Source organism: Colias philodice, chromosome 10 (genome assembly GCF_061535455.1).
Source record: "Colias philodice isolate Cphi_HAF_F1 chromosome 10, ilColPhil1 Martin Lab GWU primary, whole genome shotgun sequence".
Lineage (NCBI taxonomy): Eukaryota > Metazoa > Arthropoda > Insecta > Lepidoptera > Pieridae > Colias > Colias philodice.
In genome coordinates this window covers 9,694,217-9,721,252 of record NC_143095.1, presented here as the reverse complement: position 1 = coordinate 9,721,252, position 27,036 = coordinate 9,694,217, and the positions used below count along the sequence as shown (strand labels likewise).

At 35.6% G+C, this 27,036-nt stretch overlaps 1 protein-coding gene across 1 annotated transcript in view; it reads left to right on the top strand.

Annotated features, from left to right (window-relative positions):
• Positions 1-27,036, top strand: part of kuz (zinc-dependent metalloprotease kuz) — a 78,418-nt gene that overhangs the window by 13,308 nt on the left and 38,074 nt on the right. The window contains exons 2-3 of the mRNA XM_089700229.1: positions 23,607-23,800; positions 24,404-24,470. Of these exons, the coding sequence (XP_089556355.1) occupies positions 23,607-23,800; positions 24,404-24,470 (261 nt within the window). The remainder of the gene's footprint in view (positions 1-23,606; positions 23,801-24,403; positions 24,471-27,036) is intronic.

The following is a 27,036-nucleotide window of genomic DNA, read 5'->3' as shown; positions in this document are numbered from 1 at the left end:
ATGATGAATTTGCATTCTGTAATATTAAAGCAAGTAAACACAGCCAAGTTTCAGGGCAAAACTTAAAGTTTCTTAGTCCCATCGGAAGATTAGCGTTTGACGTTATTTAAGTTTCCAACTCGGTTGTATAATCTCACCTGGCTGCTATACTTAGTGTTCAAATGGTTTTATTTTGATTGCATCGGCTTGTGATTTGTTCAGCCGATTGAATAAGTTTGCTTTCGTGATTAATTTTTGCTCTTGTTCTTTACAACTACTTTTAAAACGCACAGAACTAATACTTAAAACTTCAGTTTTAGTTCTGTGCGTTTTATTTGTTGGAATTCTTGGAATTCGGATAATATTTATAGTCTTTAAAAAGTAGATAGACAATAAATTATTAATTCATACTTGATGGTCATGTAGACCGTACTGTGGTCATATTTGATAACAAAATCTGAAAACAAATTCGACGTAATGATCTCATCTAATATAGCGACAACTTTTTTAAATTGCTCTAGACACCAGCTAAAGGATTTTTTCTAAAAGTTATTAGGGTCAAAGTGACGGGTGACGGAGCGTTGGAGACAAAGGCTATATTGAATTTAGGTTCCAAATTACTTTTATCGCTATCCGCTAAGACAACAAGATTTGGAAACTGATTGATTGCCGCAAACATAAATATATTTCGGTATTATTCTTACATTACGCAATTGTTGTTAGGCGAGTATACACTGTGCGAGCAGCCTCGCGAAGTAATTGATGTGTTCAGCTGGGTTTATATGAACATTCCTCGTCCGAGCCACGTCCTCGCTGACCTATCTACTTCGCGTAGCAGTTGCCTCGCGAGTCTGTTCGCTTTGTGAGGACCCGCCAGTTACAGATAATTTATCAATAGTCAATAAGAGAATCTCCTATACATTCAAGAGCAAACAGAATTAGCGTAGAGATAATGTACGGATGTGTATTATTGTGCATTAGTCCTTCCTATTATGAATCGGATGCTAATTTATGCAAAATTTGCTTGCTCTGCGTATTGATTACACAATTATCCATTAATTTACCTTAATATGATCCGTTTTGAACGGTTATTGGAGAAGCTGGTAAATCGAAACTGAGTTAGCAATTACACATACGGATAGTTGATTGGCAGAAATTTGACTAGGCAATTAAAGCAGGCTCTATTAGTAATCTACACACGATGCACTTTTTACTATTTCGAGTAGAGATGAATTAGATTGCAGGCGGAGAGTATCTTTTTTTACTGAAGCAATAAAACCAAAGTAGGTACTATATTTACGGGTTTTTAATCAGATTTGAGTTCAAGCATATTATAACTTTAATAACATATAACGCATACATCAACATTTTATTTATTATTGTACACAGTTTCACACCCGTGAGTTGCAATTAGGATCAAGTTAAAAACCAGCGCCTGGCACAAACTGAACTAGTTCCTTTTGGACGGTGCTATGTGACACACTTTTTAAGTTTTATTTTATTTTTGTTATTCAACACTGTAGCTATGTGCAAATGTTTTACTTTCTTTCATATAAAAAAAATAACAACATATGAGGTACTATATTAATTTGCCTATTGGTCTTAATTTTATACCACAGTTGTTTATTTTGAAGAACACGAGCCTCCAACGTTAATTACGTACCAACTCTGTAAAACTTAACACGTTCCAAATAGCACAGTAAAGGTAATCAATGCAGATATACAGGGTGTCCCAAAAAGTAGTGATGAACGGAAGCTGGGAGGTAGAGGACCTAGAGAGCTATCCGAATCACCCCCATGTATGTTATGCGATTTTTCGTATTTTCGGAGTTATGACATTTTTTTCAATTTTTCATCTATCGCTGAGTACGATGAGATTTTTATTTATGGTGACGTGACTTATTGCGCTAGATGCTTGATTTTTTTTTGTGTGGTAAGCTGAAAGATAGGCCAATTCAGTATGGTAACATTTACTATCGTTAGATCTTCGAATGGAATAAAAAAAGAATTAAATGCCAAGAAAGATAAAATTACCCAGTATGTTCACAACTTCAAGGGCCCATAAAAAAATAAAATCACATAAAAAAAGTTTTCCATTTGGCTTTTAAAAACTCGCTCTATCTATCAGGTAGCTACCCTAAAAATTTCATTTTATTATTCAGAAGGCTTCAATCGAAAAATTGAAATCTAAATGTGGTAAGTGCAAAAATTTTATTAACATGATGATCATTAAAACCAAATTAAAACCCATAAATAGGTGTTTAATTACCAGAAATTTTTAAAATAACCCCGCTGTTGCTCAATGCAAGTGCGACATCACCGTAAAAAGTTGTCTTTTAAATGTCTGAATGCCCTTTTATCATTTTTAATGGTTTCTTCTGCTACTATGAATTTCCGGGTTATTTCGTCCAAATTGTAGCATTCTCTCAAGTAGCCGAGGTCTTTTTAGTATCCCCATTGAAACAAATCAATGGGGTTTAGGTCGAGGGACCGTGCAGGCCAGGCTTTAAGGCAGGCGTCACCAGCGCATGCGCAGGCTGCAACGACCAATCCATCTTTCAGGGTATCTTTGCCCTTTAGCCTGGCCTCGACGGTCCCCGGACATAAACCCTATTGATTTTTTTCCGTGGGGATACTACAAAGACGAGAGACTGCCACAATTTGAACGAAATAACCTGGAAATTCATAGTAGCAGAAGAAACCATTAAAAATGATAAAAGGGCATTCAGACATTTAAAAGACAACTTTTTACGGTGATGTCGCACTTGCACTGAGCAATAGCGGGGTCATTTTAAAAATTTCTGGTAATTAAACACCTTGTTATTGGTTTTAATTTGTTTTTATTAATCATCATGTTAATTCAATTTTTGCACTTACCTCATTTAGATTTCAATTTTTCGATTGAAGCCTTCTGAATAATAAAATGAAATTTTCAGGGTAGCTACCTGATAGATAGAGCAAGTTTTTAAAAGCCAAATGGAAAACTTTTTTAATGTGATTTTATTTTTTTACGGGCCCTTGAAGTGGAGAACATACTGGGTAATTTTATCTTTCTTGGCATTTTAATTCTTTTTTTTATTCCATTCAAAGATCTAACGATAGTAAATGTTACCATACTGAATTGGCCTATCTTTCAGCTTAGCACACAAAAAAAATCAAGCACCTTCCGCAATAATTGACGTCACCATGAGTGAAAATATCACCGTACTCGGCGATAGGTGAAAAATTGAAAAAAACGTCATAACTCCGAAAATACGAAAAATCGCATAACATACATGGGGGTGATTCGGATAGCCCTTTAGGTCCTCTACCTCCCAGCTTCCGTTCATCACTACTTTTTGGGACACCCTGTATTTCTAACTCGGTTGCAAGGAGGTTTCATAAGGTAATTGGGTCAGCGAGGCTAACCGAGCGCGATGCTGTCGCGGTTAGCTACAAACTGCATTTAAGATGTTTCATTTTTATTTTGCATGTTATGAAACTTTGCATTTAACCACTGACTGCGTATCTCGTGCGCTGCTAATATTCAAGTGCTGTTTTGGCTGAGCAGAAATATGTAACAATTTCGAACAGATTTTCTGTAAATGAGAACGTTTCCAAAATGAGTTCGAAAAAAATATGATCATATTTTATACAGCCTGTATGTATAGGACCGTTTCTGAAAAGTCCCCGGAGGGACAAGGCAGTTCACCCACTTGACCCTAACCGGCAATCGATCAGTGAAACAGTTGTAAAATGCATGCCCCATGACATACTGAGGGAATGGGAACACGCGCGTCAAGAATACGCGCGAAATCTTATAAGTTTCCTCGCAGAATTTATAAAAATATTTTACCATAAGAAGCTTCTAATTTGGAAATGTAAAATATTGATGAAAATGTGATATATAAGTTTTAACAATAAGTATACATTTAACACATTTTTGTAAAAATATGGACGTCCTATAAAATAAAGGCGCGTAAACAATATTTACACTCACATTACTCCAGCTATCGATTCGAGATAAGCGACCCGGCATCCCATAATATATCGTCAGTATAAAAATGTACAAGTTGTATAAATCAATGCGGAGATATTTCCCCTGGCAACAAGGAACAAGAGGTTTCATAAGGGAATTGGGTCAGTGGGTCCTAAAGGTGTACGCTGCAGCGGATAGCGCGCGGCCACGAGTTGCATTTTATACAACGCTCACCTTATTTACATAGTACATAAGCGTAATTTTGTACACGGCGTCTCTCTAGTTCTGCATAATGCAGCACTTATCTAGTTACACTGTTACATTTGCTGGATATTGTGCTGTCTGCTTTTCGAGATTCTCGGACGGGTATTTTTGTATTATTGTTGTGGTAATGGGATTTAGGTTATTATATTTGAAGTAATAAAGGAAAATGGTAACTAATCAGTTTAAATATATGTAAGGAAAAACTGTTTTTCATAATATTATGCTCTATTCTTAAAATTATAAGTTGAATTTGTTTCTGTATTCAGCATTGCATTATTTCTCTTGCATGGTTGGTAAAATAGAGTGTGACGGTAGTTGTGCGTGTACCATGTCCGAACTCTGATATCAAGAATTATATTGGAGCAGTGAAAACAGTGTTTGTATAGCTATTTATTCATTCAAATTGTATTAACGTATTATACTTTATTTTTAATTTTAATACGCAGTCTAAAAAGAGACATCTAGACACAAAAAATCTTTCCCATTTTCACAAGTCAAATAAAACTCGACACTGATAAAATACGCAAGAACAAAAGTCAAGGCGTTTCATTAGAGGTTGGCTGTGAATTAAAAGCCACTGGACTCAAGTCATTTCCTTCGTTTTATGAGTTCTCAACGAAAGCAATTAGTTACATGTGTCCGGCGTCTAGTTGTAGCAAGAATTATTGTATACGTGCATTGTATGTGACGATATTCTTGTAAAATGCTTATAGTATAAATGAAATCTTGACACGTTAATATGGTGAACATCCGTCGCGCAAGGTTACTTTCGCATGGGAAATGATATAGAGAAGTCAATTTCGTCAGGCATCGGTGATTAACTAAATTTTCAATGTTTTGTTTGACTGTCCTCTAAGTTATTCTAGGATACCATACCCGGCGTATTTACTAAAATAACATCCAAAACCCGTCCCCATAAAGACGTGTTTTACATATAAAATGACTTCCGTTAAATAAACATTCGAACATTATTCCTCAAGTCATAGAAGGCGTCGTAAAACAATTGATTAAAATTTGCATTTAAAACCAAAGTTATCAACGCTGATGGAGGATTGTTTCGTGGTTTAATCGAAGCTCCCGAGTCCCGCGGCCGAGATTGGCTGCGTCCGTACACAGTTCGTCGATTAACTATCGACTGTATAGTGTATGTGTATATTTATGTTCGTTTGTCAACCAATTTCGCTCACTTGACGATGCTATTGTGTAACTATGAACAAATGAATGACTTCGGAAATGTACGAGAACGTTCTAAACAGTGATTACGTGGCAATACTGACTCACGGCTCGTTTTTTTAATAATTGGAGTACAAACCTGATTTACTTTTTACAATGGAAAAAAAAACTACGTACAATATTTGCGTTTTAGAATATAGTTTTACTTCTTGGTTGACCGTTTCGAGAACTGTAACGCATCAGTGCGTTTTAAGTGTCTGGTTACTAGGTAATCGTCACAACGCAATACGTAACTTTAAAACTAAATAGATGCAATATTATAATTTATAACGCGGAAATACAGGTAAACTGTAAGTAAAGTATAGATATTAGTTATGTTTCTCTGTTTGCACATTGTTTACGCAGCTATAAACCTGCCAGTCAGTGACAATACACACATTTACTAATTTGTATGCCGACTCAACTCCCAGGGGAGTAGGTACGTCGATACAAACTGGTCGCTAAGTAATTGGCCCGTCCCACCGCGTATTGCCGAGTTTCCCGTAGTTTTGTGTCAGCGAAAGCACTTTTGTCTGTCCCTAACTAGATAATTAAATTTCTTTACCCGGCTCTTTTACGCTTTGTTCTGTAGTTCCAGAGGACTTATGGCAATAGGAGCTAGACATTACTAATTCGTAGATTTGGTCCTGTTTGAATAATTTATAATCCGTTTTTAACGATCGGTTTGAACTCCGAATGGCTCTGTTTTATCTTGCTAAGTCATCGTGTTTTCAAATTTTATATGCATGGTATGGCAAGGATTTTTATGATATTAAATTCTGCACGATCACTGATTCGTTTATACATATTTAAATACAACATTTATGTTTAAAATTCATTTGATGGACGCTCAAAAGCTGACCTTTTATCTTCAATTGCTGCATAACTGTAGTACCCGAAATCAACGATTTTTGAAGGTTTTATTTTTACGCGAATTCTAATTGAATAACCATAGATACAGCCTTCGAATCCAGGTCAGTGAGCTTGAAACTGCAATCTAGGTCACCCACACAAATTGCATTCTGTTTATAATTGGAAGTTGCTGGCTAAGATTTGATGTTTGCAAATATTTCTGTTTTGTGTCTGTTCAGTGTTTACCTACTGAATGGTGTCGTGTGGACGCGGTAGTAATATTACGTTTTTGTTACGTTAATTTGGAACGATTAAGTAAATTGGATCTAGAACGATATCGAATTCTTGTTACGTTTTAAGTATTGCATGTAAGTGTAATTCCCGGAATTTGCGTATGCGTCCAGTATTATTGTAATATTGTGCATTTCCATGCAGTTAATTTTTCTAGTTAAAAAGTGCTCATAGCGACTTACTTGTAAGCGAATATAAAATTCTTCTCTTTTTATAACTCCACTATAATTTTATACTAAATGCAATGAAGTTAGATTTATTCTGTTATATTTTTGACTTTCAATATGTCCTAGACATTGTTATCCATTTGATAGTTTTATAAATTGCCTCTCACAAATAAATTCTACCTCTTGATAATACAATAATAATCTCGTAACTTGGAGCTCGTTATACGAGATATTTTCGAGGCTAAAGCAATGAAATATGTACATATAAAGCGTATTGTGTATTTTTATCATAATGCCTGGAACCTCTTTTTACATATTCCATTGATCCATTCGCGTTGGTTAAATTAAAAAGTCCACAATGGTATGATGTACTTACCTAACTTCACAATTTAAGCCGAACCAATAGCGCTATCAAATCGCAAGTATAACAGGAGTGGGGAAGTTATTGTTCAAGCGTTGGAAAGTTTCAAACCCCTGGGACAATGTAGTAATCCTTAAATCCTTTTGGGAGTCTTCGCGCTTTTAACGATGGCTCGGCACGTGACGCAGCGGGCCAGGTGCTTATTAACGAGAAAAACGTATCTGAAGATATTGAAGAGAGAATGGACTTGAAACTTTTAATTGTTTCTCGTGTTTCTTTGCTTTGTGACAAAGTTGGAAGTTGGATCGTGGTTGTCATACTCTCGTGCAACCTTGACCTGTTTATTATGTAGGTATATGGAGCTTGGGAAGTTTCCTCATTTTTTTATGAGTCGTTACCGCTGACATTTTGCTCATCTTCATTTATTATGTCGTTTGTTCCCTTCTAGCGCTAATATACTTACCAAAGGACACTTTGATTTTCGTGAGGCTCATTTTTACCAACTGTTTAACTAAGACGGTGAAATTATTGTTTATTCATTTATCATTAATCATTTCGTACAGCACTCATATCCGGGTGACATTACAATTTTACAAACTAGGCAATGGGCAAAATAATATTGAAAAAAGTCAACGTTGTTATATAGTATTTCTGAATTTAATTTAATACAAGGCTACTTCTATCCTGCATTCCTCTAATCGTATTCTATTTAGTAGTTCTATTGTTGCGTAAATGATACAATAAATAAAAAGCCCTTTATCCATGTGCCAATTGTAATGTGTTTCCGTTCACAGATATAATTTATTGTTTTGTACGTACGTAATGTTAAACAAAAGCTTATCACTCTCGGGCTTACAATGTCACCGGCTGTCAGTGTCAATGCCATCCACAGACTATGCGAGGGCGATAGATGCGTAAAATAAGCCAATAAAAAAAATGTCACTCACTATTAGGTCCAATTTATGTAGACGTTGAAGTAAAAACGATACAGCGCTTCTGTCGAGAATGTTTTCGATGGATAAAAATAAAATAAGTTCTTCTTTTTTTACGCCTGTCACCTTTATTAAGTTCGCTCGTACATTGATTTTCTCGTTCCCATTTTCACAGAGCAATGTTATGAGAATTTAATTTAATTTATTATAAAATGAAAATAGTATCATCGGGGCGAATAATGTTGCTCATACTTTGCCAATTTACAAGAGATTTCTACTCTTATTGTATAAAATTATTTTTTCGTTTCAGAAATTGATAAACTAAAAATGTTTTCATCTATTTTCATTATTCATTATATGGTCACAGCTAGATACGTATAACAGGGTTACTTGTAAAACACCAGCAACCTCGCAGGACAAGATAGCTAACATCATAAGTAACAACATTTGTTCTACGACTTTTGGCATAACGCAATAAATTATTTTTAAATGATTTTTTAAACTTTTATTGTACTCTCCTTACATTTGTAAGTCTATGTTCTATTAATTATCGGATGGACGACGCGACGCCCCCTTCCCCCTCTCGTTCGCTTTTTGTTTACGTAATTTTTGGGAGGCGTAGAGTTTATAATATTCAGACGGAAAATTAAATGAATATTTATTTTTGTATGAAAATAAAATCTAACAAATTATCAAAAGTCGTAGAACAAATGTTGTTACTTATGATGTTAGCTATCTTGTCCTGCGAGGTTGCCGGTGTTTTACAAGTAACCCTGTATAATATAAGTTGTACGAGTTCTATAATTTATTTTACACTAGCTTTCCACCCGCGGCATCGCCCGTGCAGTCAAAGAAAAACCCGCATAGTTCCCGTTCCCGTGGGATTTCCGGGATAAAACCTATCCTATGTCCTTTCTCGGGTATCAAAATACATATCTCTATACCAAATTTTATGCAAATTGGTTCAGTAGTTAAGGCGTGATTGAGTAACAGATAGACAGACGAGTTACTTTCGCATTTATAATATTAGTATGGATTAATAATGAACATATTAGACATAGTTATTATGTATTGTAAGTTTATTTTCACTACTAAATATTTGTTTAAAAGAGAGATAAAATCATTTTAGGTAGAAGGTACGTAATATTTCTAATGATAATGAAACTCGTACGGCGTACCAGTCGTAAGTAGTCAAACAGCGTATGGAACTTTCGGTAATAATAACCCGGCTCAGTTACTTTCGGATTTATAATCTCCAAGAAAGTGATGCGATGCCATAGTAAAAGCAAATTATGCATTCACCACTTTATGTTGCACGTTATTACACATTACGCGTTACAAATCCTTTCCACGTGTTCTTGGAGTATGAAATATTATCTCATTATGTACGGCCATAAATTTTTCTTACATGCGCTAAATCGGATTTTCCGTAAAATATGCTTATCAAGGGATAACTTTTATCTGTTGGTTCTGGTATTCCCGTGTTTGTTTACGTTTTGTCATGTATTGAATGGAGGATATCGAACAAGCTGATTTGTTATTTATAAGTGTTTAACTATGCTTATCTATATTTGATTATCATTTGAATATCTATTACGGTTTTATATCACACGTGGTCAATATACCCACGTCTCTAATAACCCTTAAATAACGAAGAATTTTAAAATAATTTGAGATTACATTACCTCTTCCAATTATAAGCAAATATAACAAAAGGAAAAAAAGTTTCATTGTAATATTTCAGTGTATTTTTGGTGAATAGAATTTTCCTTACCTTTGTACAATTATTATAATGGAGTAATAAAATAAAAGGATAAATCGCATTCGTCTTTAATTATACTGTTCGTGGTCAGAATTTAAGAAATTTGCAGAAAACTGAGAATGAACTGGAATTGATTGTATCATCTCGTTGCAAGAAGTGTTTGAAATCGTTCGACGTCACATAATTATGTATTGTATCATGTATTGTATATAGTCCCAAAACTGTGGTGTTAATAAACAGTTAAGTTGAGAGTTAGGTAAGTCCTTTATGGGCGAAGTTTCTCGCAACTTGAGTTAATACACTGTGACACGTTGTTGGCTCGTCGCGTTTTGTTGATCTTTATTGAGCCTACGAGAGATATAGTTGTGTATGTTTGTGGTGTGTGTATGTATGTATGTAATAATGTGGTGTTATAATTGCAAGTCTATGTGGAAGGTACATGATTCGTTCTGCTTGCTACAACGTCAGGGCAATGTTGGTTTGCGACGGTACAACGTCAGTGCAATGTTAGTTTGCTATGTGTTGCAAATTTATGAATTATGTGTAAAGATTGAGTAATTAATGTGGCTACTTATAATTCAAAAGTGTGCCAAAAGTGTGGTATCTTCTCAGATGATTAAACTTGTTTGTTTGTATAAAAATCCCAATAATGTATTATTCAACGGTTGCTAAGCGACCGCAGCACAAGTATACCATAATTGCAGATTTAATGAGATTTTTTGCACCTTTCACCTCATGAATATATTTTGTAATTTATCATTGTAGCTACTGACTTTCGTTTCTTATCGAGAAATTACAGCACGGCCGGCGGATTCGTACTTTTTAATGTGATCTCTAGAAGTAGTTTACATAAAATGTATTTTTTGTGAATTGTATTATGACAGTGAGATTCATTACTAAAAAGTTGATTACGTACTACAATATTTAAAAAAATTAGTAATTTAATATTTTAAATAAATATACCTTCCCAAATATACAGTTTAATTATGTTTAATTTTATGTATTTTTTTTAATAATAAATTCAGTCTCATACAAATGATTCAAATTAATACATTATGTAAACAGACAGCTACTGTATAAAAAATACAATAAAATATAAACGAAATTATAATTGAAAGATTTTAATTAATGTACCGGTCAATCATAATGTTACACTTACATAACATACTATACACACTCGTCCATTGTTTATATTTCATTTACTGGTCATATGATTGTTTATTTGTTGTTTTTCCATACTAGCTTATAAATAAGTTGAATTAGGTCATTTCTTGGATAGGCTGATTTTGCATGATCAGTATAACCACGTAACGCAGTATTTAGCTTATAACGCAGTATTTAGACCCTAAAATAAATTTTTGCTTACATTGAACTGAAAAGCCAAAAAACGACCACTGAACATTATTTATAGCTGTATTAATAAACTGTTGCATGCACAATACCCATTATTATTGACCATGCGTGATTAATTTCGATCCATTCTACAATTCACTAATAAACGTCATCACTTTTTATCTGTATTTAATATCAGCCAACTCTCAAAAGATCATTAATTGTTAAATCATACGAATTACAGCCGATGATGTATAATTTTATTACCTTATTAATCCAGGAATGTTGAAAGTTTATCAGTTAATAGAATGGGCCTCAATGTAATATTTTCTCGTTTGATATTACGAGATTATATTATGTGTATGTTTGTATAAGGATGAATCCATGTCCATCAAATTCGATCATGCGAGTGACATGTTGTTTGAGATGATGTAGCAGACACAATACAACAAGATTCACGCCTTGAACTTGAACGAACTGAAAAGAAATACAATTTTCTACGTATTTTTGTAATTTCGGCTCGATTCTTAATTAAAATTACATTCGCACATTACCTGATTTTGCATTCAATCATTAAAACGTTCAGCCTCAAGCATTATGCAAATTGGATGATAAATTGTCTAAAGCCAGGCAGATATAGAGATTTATTCAACTTCGCCGATTACCGGAGTTTAATCTGGCAAGAAGTATTTTTCAAATGAAGCTATACGGAGCCTCGTAGGCTTGATAATAATGCTGATAAAAGCAACGTCGGATGGAGTGGATGAGACGTGTTTAACAGATCGCTAAGCGGTTTACTTGACTTTGAGTAGGATATTGTTTGGATTAATATTACTTTGATGTACATTATGTATCTGCAAATTAATAATACAATATAGGCACTGTGTAGATTATTCATGAAGAAATACGGTAAGTCAGAGGGATGGCACTGGTATTAGCAATGTCTTCCTTCATTTTCATTAATTTAACTAAGATTGAATAGAAGCGATGTGATTATGGTATTTAAATTTCAAATTATTGTTTTGTAAATGGTGTTCTCGGCATTTAGAAAATAAGTGATCTGGAATTTTGTTTGTTTATGAAAAACAATAGAAGATATTATAAATATGTTTGTTGACTGCCTTGACCTTTTAAATGCATTTTTTCATAGTTTTTAGTACTTAGAATAGTACCGTATCTCAATGGGGACGTTCTATTTTCGCACAATAAATCGGCTTGATGTAGTAGCATTTGAATGCATGAGTGACAATTGTCTCTTGAGAGGAATTACCAGGAACATTAAATCTGTTGATCATCTATTGGACCGACAGAGACAATGTTACTGTTAAATCTCCCGGCAAACACGGCAGTAAGTACATATATTACTTATAGGTAGGCTAGTTGTAATTATAATAATAGATATTTGAAATGTAGAACTAACGAATCTTATTAGTTCTATGTCCCAACAACAACGTAAGGAGATAATATTTTATCTGGAATTCGATCGTGCTGCTTGAATGAAATTGAAGAAAACATCATTGGGGAATCAAAATCTCACTCCATATTTGATTCCTCCGATTTCTTTTTAATTTGAAGCAAAGAATTGGCGCATAAAAATGGTCAACAGACATCACCACCTTTCACGCTGAGTGTCACCAGGCAGAGCACTCGAAATGCCTAATTCCATTCCAGCAGGGTCATCAACAGGTTGTGAACTGTGTGAACATTTTTGAACATTTGAAGGATCTGAATTTGAAGCGTCTATTTCCGTGGCTTCCGTCTCGCTAAACAAACGTGTGCCGGTTGTTCACACGGCGACATTTTATTAATAAACACCGTGGTGGAGTGGTAGGGCTGTCACTTGTGAGTTATCTTTTTGAGACATGTTTAAAGTTTTTTGGTATTTTTCGTTGTTCGTTGTTACGTTACGTTGTTGAGCTACAAACAAGTACCTTACGAATGTACTTGTGTTTAGTTCAACCAATATCCATCAAAATTAGACCTGTATAAATTGGATGACACTGTAAATATTGCAAAAGCAGATCTAACATAAGAAAAAACAAACATAAGTAGGTAAGTATCCATTCAACTTACGTTCACGTTTCGCTTCAAATAGACAAAAATTGTCTCTTTACAAACTACTAAAAAATTGTGACAAAATTCTTATAAATTCATATAAGTATAGAAAGTATCATATTCTTAAAAATATCCATCGCCATCCCTATAGCACAACAATGGGTGCATGATACTTATACCCATAGCTAGCTACGTGCAAAGATTTACTTTACATACAATATAACAATACGCTATCATCGTATCGTTATATATCGATACGTAATCATTATGTTGCTTCGATCCACTCGCGTATAGAATAACGAGTACCGACACAAAAGAATATGGCGGTTGGAATAGATATAATGAGCAATTTGTGCCGTTAAGTAGTAGAAATGAAATTCATATTAATATAAAGTTGAATTATCTCAATTCTTATACGGTTTAGGTACCTACATAGGAATAGTAGCAAATTTAACTCAGTTTATAGACGCAAATATCAAACTTCGTTTAAGCTATAGTGGGTACACATATCTTAAACATATTTGGACCTGTGTTCCGAGTTGTAGTTGTGTTTATATTAGGTTTAAGATTTTTATGAGGAGAATACGTAGTATAAAATACTAACACGAAGGTCGAATACGAAGTGAGAAAGTTAATACTAGCTACTGAAATGAGAATATCTCAATTCCCATGCTAAATATGCAAATAACATAATTCCCGAGCCATCGATGAGTTAGGCACGATTCACCCACTCCACTCGGCTCTGCCTTTATCAGCGTTTTTATCAAGTCGACGAGGCTTCATAACCTCATTTAGTTCTGCCAATTTTCCATTTATTGTACGAATACTAATCTGTTTGGTAATACCGTGACACCTGCGACTTGTCGTGACTCATATACTGTAGAATCGCACCAAGCCGAAATAGCGGGTGGCTTCTACTACATTAGGGAAAATTACGTTAACACAAAATCGATGTTCGGAAATAGTGAGCAGCAAAAACAATGCACCACGTACCTTGAGATGCTGCAGCACTCGATGAATTTGCGCCCAATCATCCGATGCGATACACGTGTTTCAATAGCCGCCGCGCGCGCACAGCCGAGGAGCGGCTCGATCGAATGCGGAAGTACAAGTGTCGACCACAGATTAAGGTCTCGACTGTCGTGGTGCATGACAGTTGCAAAATAATTTGACAACCTTTGTTTGCATACTCTGTGCCAAACATCGATAATAGACACCACGATCAATTACACGGTAACGAAACATCCCGCCCACCAAAATGCCTATGGTATTTTCTGGTCAGACGATAAATAGAACATAATGGGAACGAGAACGATAAGAATGATCCGTATAATTATTGATGATACTTATTGATTACGATAAAAACTAGTTACCTAACTAATTGATTCTGTATAACACGATAGATGTTACACAGACACGATATCTTATTGCTAACGATAACTTAATGTCTAGATACCTTACGATACTAAAGAAAGATAAACGATTTAAGCTAGTCCTCGATTGGTAGAGGGCATAACTTAACCAACGGTCTTTGAATTATATGATTTTCGCTGTTTTAACTACTGCAATCCGAGCTACACCATCAGAACCGGGTAAAAGATCCACTACTCTGGCAAGAGACCATTGTAGTGGCGCACGATTTTCATCCTTAATTATCACCATTGAGCCTATCTGAAGCGGTTTAGAATCCTTAGTCCATTTGGCGCGTTGTGTTAGTGAGTTAAGATACTCGTGTTTCCATTTGGACCAAAAACTCTGGTGAAATGATTGTAACAACTGCCACCGATGAAGCCGACTTATATTAACATTTGATAGATCTTCATCAGGGACAGCTGTCAAAGGCTCTAAGGTAAGGAAATGGCCTGGATGCAAGTAGTTACGATGAATGTTGTCGATAGTTAAAAACGTTAATGGATAATCAGACGGTAGAAAGGCTGGATGCCCTTGTTCGCATTCTAAACCTGCGCGTGAAATTCTACCGCCCACCCTGAGAATACCCAATCGATCGATAAATGGATTGATTTTTCGAAAAGGTTTCGATAAAAGTTTGTTTGATTTAAGGTTAGCAATTTCGTTTGAAAAGACCTGACTCTGTACATGTTTAACGATTTTTAATAATGCGTTATGTCTTTCAACGTTATTAACGAAATTATTACGATTAGCTTGAGCTGGGTTTTTAGAGTTATTGATAAAACGATATACAAATGCCAAAATGTTAACGATTGTTTGAAATGATGAATAACGATTAAGTAAAGAGTCAATTATTGTTGGTTCGATTGGAGCTCTCTCTTCAGCGGAAAGAGCTACCTTCCGTTGCTCCTTCTCCATAACGACCTTCTCCTCATTTGATGTGACAACAGCTGTATCCGTAGGCCAAGTATCACTACCTTGGGTTAACCAGCACGGTCCCGCCCACCATAAGGCATTGTGCACAAGCTCACTCGGAAATAAACCTCGTGAACACAAATCAGCAGGATTATCACCTGAGGATACATGATGCCACCAGTCTGTAGGGGTGATATCCTGTATGTGACTGACACGATTCGCGACAAATGTTGTCCAACGCGAAGAATGAGAACGCAGCCAAGACAAAACGATGGTTGAGTCAGACCACAAATATACAGAATCAATATGAATACGAGAAAGATACGTATCTTTTACAAATTTGTAAAGATCTGATAGAAGAACTGCAGCACAGAGCTCGAGTCGTGGTAACGATGTATGTTTAAGAGGTGCAACTCGAGCCTTAGAGCAAACGAAGAAAACATGAATATTACCAACAGCATCTGTAACACGTAAATAGATGACAGCTCCGTATGCAAGGGTAGAACTGTCACAAAACCCATGTAGCTCATACGATACAGCATCCGTGCAGGTAAGTTGCCGAGGAATTAGAAGTTCACTCAAAAGATTAAGTTGAGTGCGATGTTTGTTCCATGTATTGATGATCTCGTTAGGCGGCGTTTGGTCCCATCCAACGCCGAGAATCCACAACTTCTGAATTAAACATTTTGATTGAATTGTGATGGGAGATAAAAAACCTAACGGATCGAAAACCCTAGCGAGTTCACTAAGAATTGAACGCTTAGTACATGGCCGATAAGTAGATTCAATTTCGAAAACGAACGTATCTGTGGATGGATTCCATTTAAGACCTAATACCTTAAGAATTTGATTATCAGAATTGTCTAACGATACGGATCCAGTCAAACAACTATCACTGGGTAGATCAGACAATAACTGCGGTTTATTACTAGCCCACTTCCTAAGTTCAAACTGCCCACACTTAAAAAGTTTAATAATCTGCGACTTTGCTTCCTGAGCGACCTCTAACGATGAAAATCCGGTTGTGACGTCATCACAATAAACATCAGACAGTAGTACTCGTTTTGCGAGTGGATAAGAATCTCCCTCATCTTCAGCAAGCTGTCGAAGAGTACGGCAAGCGAGAAACGGAGACGAAGCTAATCCATATGTGACTGTATTTAAACGATATTCTAAGAGGGGCTCATCAGGAGAACTCCTCCAGAAAATGCGTTGGTAATCACGATGTTCTTGCGCTACTACAATCTGTCTAAACATTTGACGAGCATCAGCCATGAAGACAACGTTGTGTTCCCTAAAGCGTAAAAGTAGATTTAAAATATTCGGTTGTAGCTTTGGGCCGATAAGTTGTGTGTCATTCAGTGACTTAGAATGCATATCCTTCGCAGAAGCGTCGAATACAACGCGGAGGCGTGTGGTCGCAGAGTCAGGGCGTAGAACGCAATGATGAGGTATGTAGTATTTTCCTGTGCCAACTTGTGCTACAGGAACGACTGTCATGTGACCACTTTCGATGTAATCAGACATAAAGTCGACATATTGCGATTTTAACAAAGCGTCACGTGACAACCTACGTTCGATAGCATAGAACCTACGCAAAGCAACTTCGCGAGAGCCCTCAAATGTAGGTTCTGAATTATTCTTAAATGGAATACGAACAATATAACGCCCAGATTCATCACGTGTGTGTTCTTCAACGAATTTACGTTCGCATAATAACTCATCTGGAGTTAGCATTGAAGTTTGCGGTACCGAATCTAATTCCCAAAAACGATGAACTAATGAATTTAAATCATTATCGATTACAGGCAACGTCTGCAACAGACTACTACATGAAATATTGGTTTTACCTAGAAGTAGCCAACCAAAGATTGAATTAAACGCGGTAGGTTGGTTGACACCTCCCTTGATATGTTGATTAAGAACAGAGTCAGCGAATACATCAGCAGCAAGCAAAATGTCAATGGGACCAGGTATATCGAAACCAGGGTCCGCTAATGGCAACGATTTAATATGGGACCAACTTGATGAATTAAGTTGAGCGATAGGTTGATCGCCACATATTTTAGATATGACGTGCATATCCAAGTTAAATAGAATTCGACCGTTAGTGCCGATAGAACAAGTGACGTCACCAATAATAGGTGCATCCGCTTCCCCTATGCCACTAATTGCCGCGGTTGTTGAAGCCGGCGTTAAATTTAAAAGTTTTACTGCTGATTCCGTTATGAAATTGCTCTGACTGCCCGTATCAAACAGGGCACGAAACGATTGCATATTACCTGAAGCATCCTTAACCTGAACGATAGCTGTGGCTAACAGCACTGTATGATTCGTATGTGACCTTGACACCAGCGACGACCCGATTTGATTTGATTCGATCTTAGTGTTATGATCGCGATGGAGTAAGGTGTGATGTTTACGCTTACACATACGACACGAAAAAATAGATTTGCAATTTTTTAATTGATGTGATGGCTTCAGGCAATTAAAGCACCAATTGTTTTGAGTGGCAATAGCCATACGATCGTCAATCGATTTACTAATAAAATCTTGACAAGAAAAAATAGAATGCGACTTATGGCAATACGCGCAGCTACTTGAATAAACTTTAGACTTATCGTTCGAATTACCTCTATTGTTCATAGCAACAAGTGCATTTGAATTGAAACGTTTCGTTGATTGATTTTGAGTAGTCGAAGGCTTTAAAGATTTGTTCACACCAGAAAAATGTGTATCTCGTAATAAGGCTTCGCATTTGGAACGCAAAAAACCCCTTAATTGATCATAAGACGGCAACTCCACGTTAGAATATTTCTCCTCAAAATCGCGGCGTAAGTTCTTGTCTAATTTTGATAAAATATGGTAAACTAAAACAAAATCCCAACGATCTATCGGTAACTCAATAGATTTTAAAATATTTAAATTTTCATCGAATAAGTCGAGTGACTTTTGAAACTCAGTTGCGTTGTTATGCATGAAGTTAGTGTTTAAAATATCTTGCCAACAAGTAAAGGCTAATGTTCGTTTACATTTATAGCGATTTATAAGAGCTTCATACGCGTCGCGATAATATTCATGAGTCATAGGGAACGCCTTAACCACCGATAACGCATCCCCGCTAAGAGAAGAAATTAAATAATGAAACCTTTCCGTGTCCGAAATTGACGTTGAGTTATGAATTAAAGAATTAAACGTATCATAAAACACAGGCCACTGCTTGATATTGCCCGAAAAATGTGGCAATGTAATTTTAGGTAAACGGATATTCGATGAATTGATGTTCGAGTTATTCGAATTATTTGTATCATGTTTAGTTAAACTAATATAAATAGACTGTATCTGAAAATATAATTCATCGAATTGTTCCTCAATTTCAGATTCATTATCCGCGTCGTCCGACAGATCGAGTATATTAAAATGAGCATTTTCGAAATTTGAAACGATTTGTTTAATTTCCTGATGATACGATAAAAATAGGTCGTATTGTGAACGATCACTCAAAGCTGCATTACCTATTTCTAACGCCTTCGATAATCTTTTAAGCGCTATAGTACGTTTTCTACGCAATGTCGATAAGTCCTTAGTCGTATAATATTCATCCACCGATTTAGATTTTAATTTTTTCAAAGAACCTAACTTCCGAGTTGAATGTTTAGTTAATAAAGACATCTTGTTAAATTTAAATTTATATATCGAATAAACAAAATGTAAAAACGTTTAAACACAAACAATAAAATAACAAAGTTAATCTTCGATGTAATTTTTCAAACAATGAAATAAAATGAAACAATGAAATTATTATTTCACCTTTACGCATATGAAGTTAAGGATGAAAATCGCATGAAACGGTAATGTGAATGAATACAGATTATAACTTACAATAACAAGTTACAATGATGATGCGCTGCGCGAGCCGCTAGAATGTTCGACGTTCGATTGTCAATTTACCCCCGAGTGTGTTAATATAAAATGAAATTATTTTATATTACGATTTAGCCTAATATTACGTTTTAATATTAGTTATGTAGTTAGGATAAACTGTAACGTGAATGAATTATGTTTTGGAATGTGAAATTACTATAGGCCTGTGTAAAATTAAGCACCGATGAGATATGTGATTGCTTAACTAGTTCCTACAATAATTAAACACTTTTGACTTGTACTTCTGAATATGTATTAAGTTTTAGAATATGAAATTGTTTTACGATTGAATTTAAGCACCGATATAATAAGTGTTTGCTTAAATAGATCTTATAACAACTTCCTACTTTGTTAAACAAAGAACCTAATACGAATGGAATTGAATTTGATTTTAGATTATGAATTACGTGTGACCAGTAATACCATAAGCTTTTGAATATGATAATTGATACGCAAATTCCCGGGTTTCGGCACCAGAAATAATGTAGAATCGCACCAAGCCGAAATAGCGGGTGGCTTCTACTACATTAGGGAAAATTACGTTAACACAAAATCGATGTTCGGAAATAGTGAGCAGCAAAAACAATGCACCACGTACCTTGAGATGCTGCAGCACTCGATGAATTTGCGCCCAATCATCCGATGCGATACACGTGTTTCAATAGCCGCCGCGCGCGCACAGCCGAGGAGCGGCTCGATCGAATGCGGAAGTACAAGTGTCGACCACAGATTAAGGTCTCGACTGTCGTGGTGCATGACAGTTGCAAAATAATTTGACAACCTTTGTTTGCATACTCTGTGCCAAACATCGATAATAGACACCACGATCAATTACACGGTAACGAAACATATACTTATATAGCACTTGTATATTATTTGCAAAGTAATCTTTGGTATAATCTATGGATTACCTACAAATACATATTTTGTGAGTATGCTCATGTATTTCAGATTTTCGTTTAGTCATGAAGAATTACTGTAATACCTTAAGGCGTAATCGCATTATTACATTTTTATCTGAATCTTTAAGGTATCTATTTTTAACAAGTCTTCACTTTTATATAAACCTATCACTGATATCAGAGATTGCATCTGCACGTGAATACTGACTCTCCAACCGCTCATAAAAAAATCTATACGAGATATCATTGTGAAATATATAAAAGTGCATCTTCAAAGTCCTTGCCTAACAAAAAATAGAGTATCAAGCGATGTCGACGAACGATAGATGGCGCGCTGATGCCGGCGCATTGTTAGCAAAAAACTCGATGGCATCCGTTATAGCATAGTAAATGGAATACGAACAGTATGGAAACTACCTAGAAAACGTTCGAAACAGCTGACTCACACAAACATGATCATCAACAAAAATCGTAAACAGTCATCGATGTGTTGTTAACAGCCAGTGCCCTTTTCTCAGGGCGTACGAAACGTCTTCGTCCACCGGCCGCGACGTATCGCGTAAATGCCCCGCCGTAGTTCATGATTGACAAAGTAACTAACGACCCTATTATGCTTCAATAGTGCGTAAGTAATTATTTTATCGAAAATACTGTTGCCATACTGTTCGTGTTCTATTTACTATGGCATTCGATATAGTTTTGTTAGTGTTATCTGGGACGGATTTTTTGCGAGCAACCCGGAAGTGCTCCGAACAATGCTGTGCAAATATTGTCTTTGTTCTTCAAATCGATCGGCGTTAATTATTTTGATGATTGTTGTTTGTTAGCGAGAGTTACGATTGTGGCGGTTGAAGTTTTTGTTGTTGTTTAGTTTCGACCAAAAGTTCAGTGTTTTATTCAGAATTTTAATGTAGGTACCTACTCATACATTTTAACTTGTATGCAATAGTGGAATAATTATTCAAACTGATCAAAAAGATAATAAATAAATAAATTCATAAATAGCAGGATCTTTGTAAAACTATAAATATAGGAAATACCCCACAGCTGTAGGTACATTACGAATGTATAATTCTGGTCCTAATGGATGTAATTAGGGGACGAACTGGCCTGTTACCCCCGGGGCCTCTACAAACCCCGAGTGCCATCGTCCTGTAGTAGGTAATCCATGCAGGGAGTGACGTTTGTACATTTTATTAGCCCTCGAGGGACATTTCAGGCAAATAGATAAAGATTTTTATGAGCTCGTTGAGTTAATGAAGGCCCTATGTCATAAAATATTACTGGGAATTTTCTGTTATTTTTTTTGTATCAAAGTTGATATTCAGTTGGCAAAACTTTCATATTTTTACGGATTTAAGTAATTTTACGGATTTCAAAGATTATTTGCATGCATTTTATATGATTACGATAAGAACATATCAATCTTTTTATAGTTTCAATGATAGCATAATAGACTGCTGAAGTGACTTCAACTCACTTAAACATTTATTAATTCAACTGGACTTTTCAAGCCTTTTGAATCGTCAAAATATTTCCATGAAAAACACGGACATAGCTAATCCACAGTAAATCCCGGGCAAGAGCGACACGCGCATATTATATTAGCATTCCGTCGCCGGGGAATCAATTCTGGAGCGGCATAAATCCAGCACGTTTTACTCGCGACGCTGGCTGGAGCTCTCAGATTGCATTCAACTACAGCTGTCTCATAGATAATCTTAAGCGTCAAGCTTTACCGCTCTGTAGCGATGTTATAATTTTCTCACTGTCAGCATCAGGTTTGTGGCGAGATCGTTTGTGTATCGCAACTTCTTTTTGAAGTAAGAAACACGATCGATGAGTTAGCAACTGTTGTTGTCGTTTGCTTATCGAATTACGGAGAAAATATTGTCTTTCCTGGGGCCTTGGACAAAGTAACAATTAAAAAACGATAACGAAGTTAGAAAAGGCAAAAATGTACGGGATTGACATACGCCGCGTTAGATCACGTGGTCTATCTAATGTCAATCCCATACATTTTTCCTTTTCTAACTTCGTTATCGTTTTTTAATTGTTACTTTGTCTACGGCCCCTGATGTTTGGGATTGGCTGTAGCTTGGTTAATGTGTCAATCATATTTTCTTCTACAGTTACCAAACTTCTGGTTAGTTAAATTTAATTAAAATTATTGTAATTTTTGTATTGACTGCGTTCGTCATTTAACATTACTCCTATGGTCATTTTACCTTTTGGACAAAAACAGCGCAGACCTCTAATAGTGACCAGACTGCTATTATATTTGTTATTATGCCATATTTAGCGCAACCCAGTATTCTATTAACAGAATTGTTACATTAATAAAAATAACAATAGAGGCTATAATTCACACGACAATCTTCAGAGTTTAATATTATCATCAGCAAGATAACTAACACGTGCGTAACATGTGCAACGTATAAAACGATCATATGGAATCCTATGAAAAACTGTAAAGCTGATTATCTCTAAGCGTTAAACAAAGAAGATAGAATGGAACTATTTTCAGTGAAGGAAATTATTTAATACTTAAGTGCTTAACATTATATTTCTAGTTCCTACACCCGAAAACACGTACGCTGCGAATCCATTCGGTCATTATCAGCGAGTTTTCCACTTAAATGAAAAATACGAGCGAACTTTTCCCCCAGACTAGTTATCAAACTAAGTAACATTGGATTTACAAGCTTGGACGTCCTGATTCCCTGGCCGCTTTGAACACAAAAATATTACCGTTTTCGTTCCTGAGTGGCTTTAACGTCAGTAAAGACTTTATTTGAACGAGGGAAATATGCCACATTTTTCGTCTGATAAATGCGACCGTCCTGACATAATAAATGTGCATTTTTTTACATATTAAGGACGCAATATAAGTTCTCATTTTCGTCTTGTTTTTAATTTTGTCGCTTCAGTCGGTTTTGCCATCAGATTTATACTGTCCATAATTTCTCATAATTTTTTTTTTTATGTCAGAGCAAGCAAAGGGGCAGGTGGGACACCTGATGTTAAGTGGTCACCACCACCCATAAACCATAAATAGGCATATTTATCTTATTTTCAGCGTATCTAAACTAATAAAAATATATTTTGCTATAAATTAATTTAACTGAAAATTCATTTTTCCCTTTTATGTTCTTTATACTGTTCAGTTTATGAACGGTGTATAAATACAATTCAAATTATGTACTATAAAATATTTATATACAGCCTTTATACCGCTGTCCTTTTTAAATACTCATCTGAGCATTTACTAACGTATGTTCTCTTTCCAGCATCCCGCCGTCTCAGCGAATACGTGGAGCACTACGAACCCCTCGACTACAACGCGGACGATGTGCACATACAGCACTTGCGCGCGCGCCGCTCGACGGAGCCGCAGGAACTGCGTATCAGCTTCAAAGCGCACGGCCGACGGTTTCACATGCGACTGCGGCGCGATCTGTCCGCGTTCAGTGAAGATTTTAGGGTAAGTTTTGCTATCTATAAGGCATAGAAGTACACTACGAGCCACTCGACTACAACGCGGACGATGTGCACATACAGCACTTGCGCGCGCGCCGCTCGGCGGAGCCGCAGGAGCTACGAATCAGCTTCAAAGCGCACGGTCGACGGTTTCAGATGCGGTTGCGGCGCGATCTGTCCGCGTTCAGTGAGGATTTCAGGGTAGGTTTTGGTGTTTATTAAATAAAATAAAGTTTATTTTACTCAAAATAACACATACAGCTGCTGGACAATAGGCACAGGTCTCTCTTATGGCACGCCACCGATCGTTGGCTATTTATTGCTAATTGTGTATGTCGCTAAAAATTTAAAATTTATTTAAAAAAAATCAACACAAGGCATGCAGTTATAATGTAAAGTCCAGTACTTAAAAATATCCAGTAGCATTAGCAAATGCACATATTCAAATGCACATATTTTTGGTCCTGAACTTGATTATGAGTTTCAAAAATCAAAATCATGTTATTTATTATATGTATAGATTTCTATCTACCTACATATTATTATATACTATTAACTGTAACCCATATCATGATATCTGCCGTTAAAACGAATGTATATTGTGCAGGTCGAAGGCTCACAAGGACAGCTCCACGACGTGGACACATCACACATATACAAGGGCGAGGTGGTTGGTAAGTGGCACTCTTATGCTTTTGTAGTTTTTTTTATAGACCACTATGATATAAGGTTATGAGGTAAAAAAGGATATGATGTATGAGACTGTATTTGATGGAATTTTTTCATTGTTTGGTTTTATCTTATGTAGGTAGGTAGGTAGGTGTCTTTAAATGTAATATAGGTTTAATAACAAGCAGTAGTAGGTATAGAAACATCGATCTGAATATAAATATTAAGTACAAAAAAAATCACACCTACTACATATAAAGGTACATAAAATGGATAATAAATCGTTTAAAATAACGAACACTATCAAAATCTACGATGTAACATTGTGCCTCAATCCTCTAGATAACGCTAAATTATTTCAGTCTACTATAATAGGTAGAGGCAGGTATAACTATTCCCGCCAAAATCCACTCTTAATAGTAGGTCGTGAACACATTTCATCAAAATGGAACATCTTCAATTACTCTTACATTTGCTACGTTTTCGCAATGAACGTTCATTAAATATGTAAACGTGTTTGATAGAAATTCCAGATCGTATTTTCAGATAAGTCGTTAACCCCGTATACATTTAGAAGGAATATAATACAATGGAAATAGTAGCTACTTATTATAATAGAATACGCTCACCATTATGTTTATAAAGCCGTTGAGAATACTAACAATCCTAATAACAATGTGTTCTGATATTGTATTACAGATTTAGAATTTTATAAAAACCATTCACATTTGTTCGCTAATCGAAGGAATAAAATGATTACGTCTTGATAGAGACACGAAGGAGAACGTGTACAAAATAATATTTTGATCTATTTTTTATTTATAGTCTATTTACATGTGATATAAATCAATATTATCTCTATCCAAACACGTAGACAGAAATTGTCAAACAGTGTACGAAGCAATTCCTTTGTGAATAGGACTAAGTTTTGTAATGTATGGTAGACACACAAATTGGATCGCTGAGCGGGCTTCTGCGTGACGTGAATTGTGTTCCAAGATTCGTTATATCTGCTTTTAAACTTACTCTAAAACTGACTCTAAAACTTTAGAGCTAAGGTCAGAATGCTAAATGTAACGGGTCGTGAATGCCTGTAATTAGAGGCTTCGAGTGTTTGAGTTCTTGTGGAATATGATCATTACGTGATAGCTTTTATCGCAATTTTAATATTCGTTAAAGTATATTGGGTTATAGTACATATATTGTGTAAAATTCTTTATACATATTGGCGATTTAACAGATATAAGAAATTAGATTTTCATAGACGCAAGTATAGCTTAATTATAATTAGTACGCGTTAGAGGGTTATTTTCGCAAACAGCTCTCATGAAAGAGCGTTTAATAACAACAACGTTAAATTAAATCTTTATTACTTTACACGAAGATACACGTGAACAAAACATAAATTGAATAAATGAACTTTTGATTTTCTCAAATGAAATTCCTTGAAAATAGAGCGCCGTTGGTATTCCGTATGCACGAAAAGATCAACAATATCATGAACAAATTTCCAACTAAATAATATAATAATCCAAGTAAGTACAATAAAGCGTGAAATACTAAGACAGGTACAAAGTTTGCGGGTGACGCGCGGACTGGCGTGGAGCGACTTCTCTATTGTGCTCCCAAAACATTATCTACTTAAGATAAAGTACTGTTGTTCTACCCCCGGGGAGGTGGGACACTATACAAGTGTATGTCAAAGAAACTCGCTGATTGACGTATCAATGAATACGGTACGATTCAAATTGGGAAGGTAGAAATGAGGGTACATATAGTAGCGTATCTAACATCTGTATTTTAAAACATTTTCGTTATTAGTTATTTCATTCGTTAAGATATAGATTATAATGAAAAATAGTTTTAATCTTAATGGTTTTACAGATGCCTTTCAAGGGGCTATTTCTTTTGATGCGTTTGCAATAGTTGTCTCTGATCTATTTAAATTTAGTAATATCACAGATAATATAATACTATACTAATATGTTGATCACTTAAAATTAAATAAGTTTGTACTAGGAACGTCAATCACCAATAGCAATAATCTAGATCTACTTTGAAGTTTGAATTACCTCCTATTTAAACAAAGTTTGATATGATTTACGTAAATATTTACGGTCTTACTTATAAAATGTTACCCATTCGCTAAGCAATGGATTAGTTATTGCAATAACCTGTCTTGTTTTTATGAATGACGTTTCATGTGAGCAAGAGCAGGACACAGCTATGGTAGGAAATGGTTGAAATTTATCCATTGTTTAACTTTTTATAAGTAAGGCCGTAATATTTTATGTTAATCTTAATAATCGAAAGAAAGAAATAAAATTGGTTAATAATTCATCTAGTATGTAAGAAAAGCTTAAACTGATGCAGAATACAAAGATTTATTCGCACTTGGATCAACGTCAAATAAGGCAAATACATAAATCTACATATTACGCCGCTGGGAGGTAATTTAGGAGCTCATATAATAACCGCACTTGTTTGATGCTTTTCTAAATGCCTGTTTCCGCGGCGAGAGCCACTCTAGACATTAATAATTCGACGGGGGCACGCCATATTTCTTTTTGT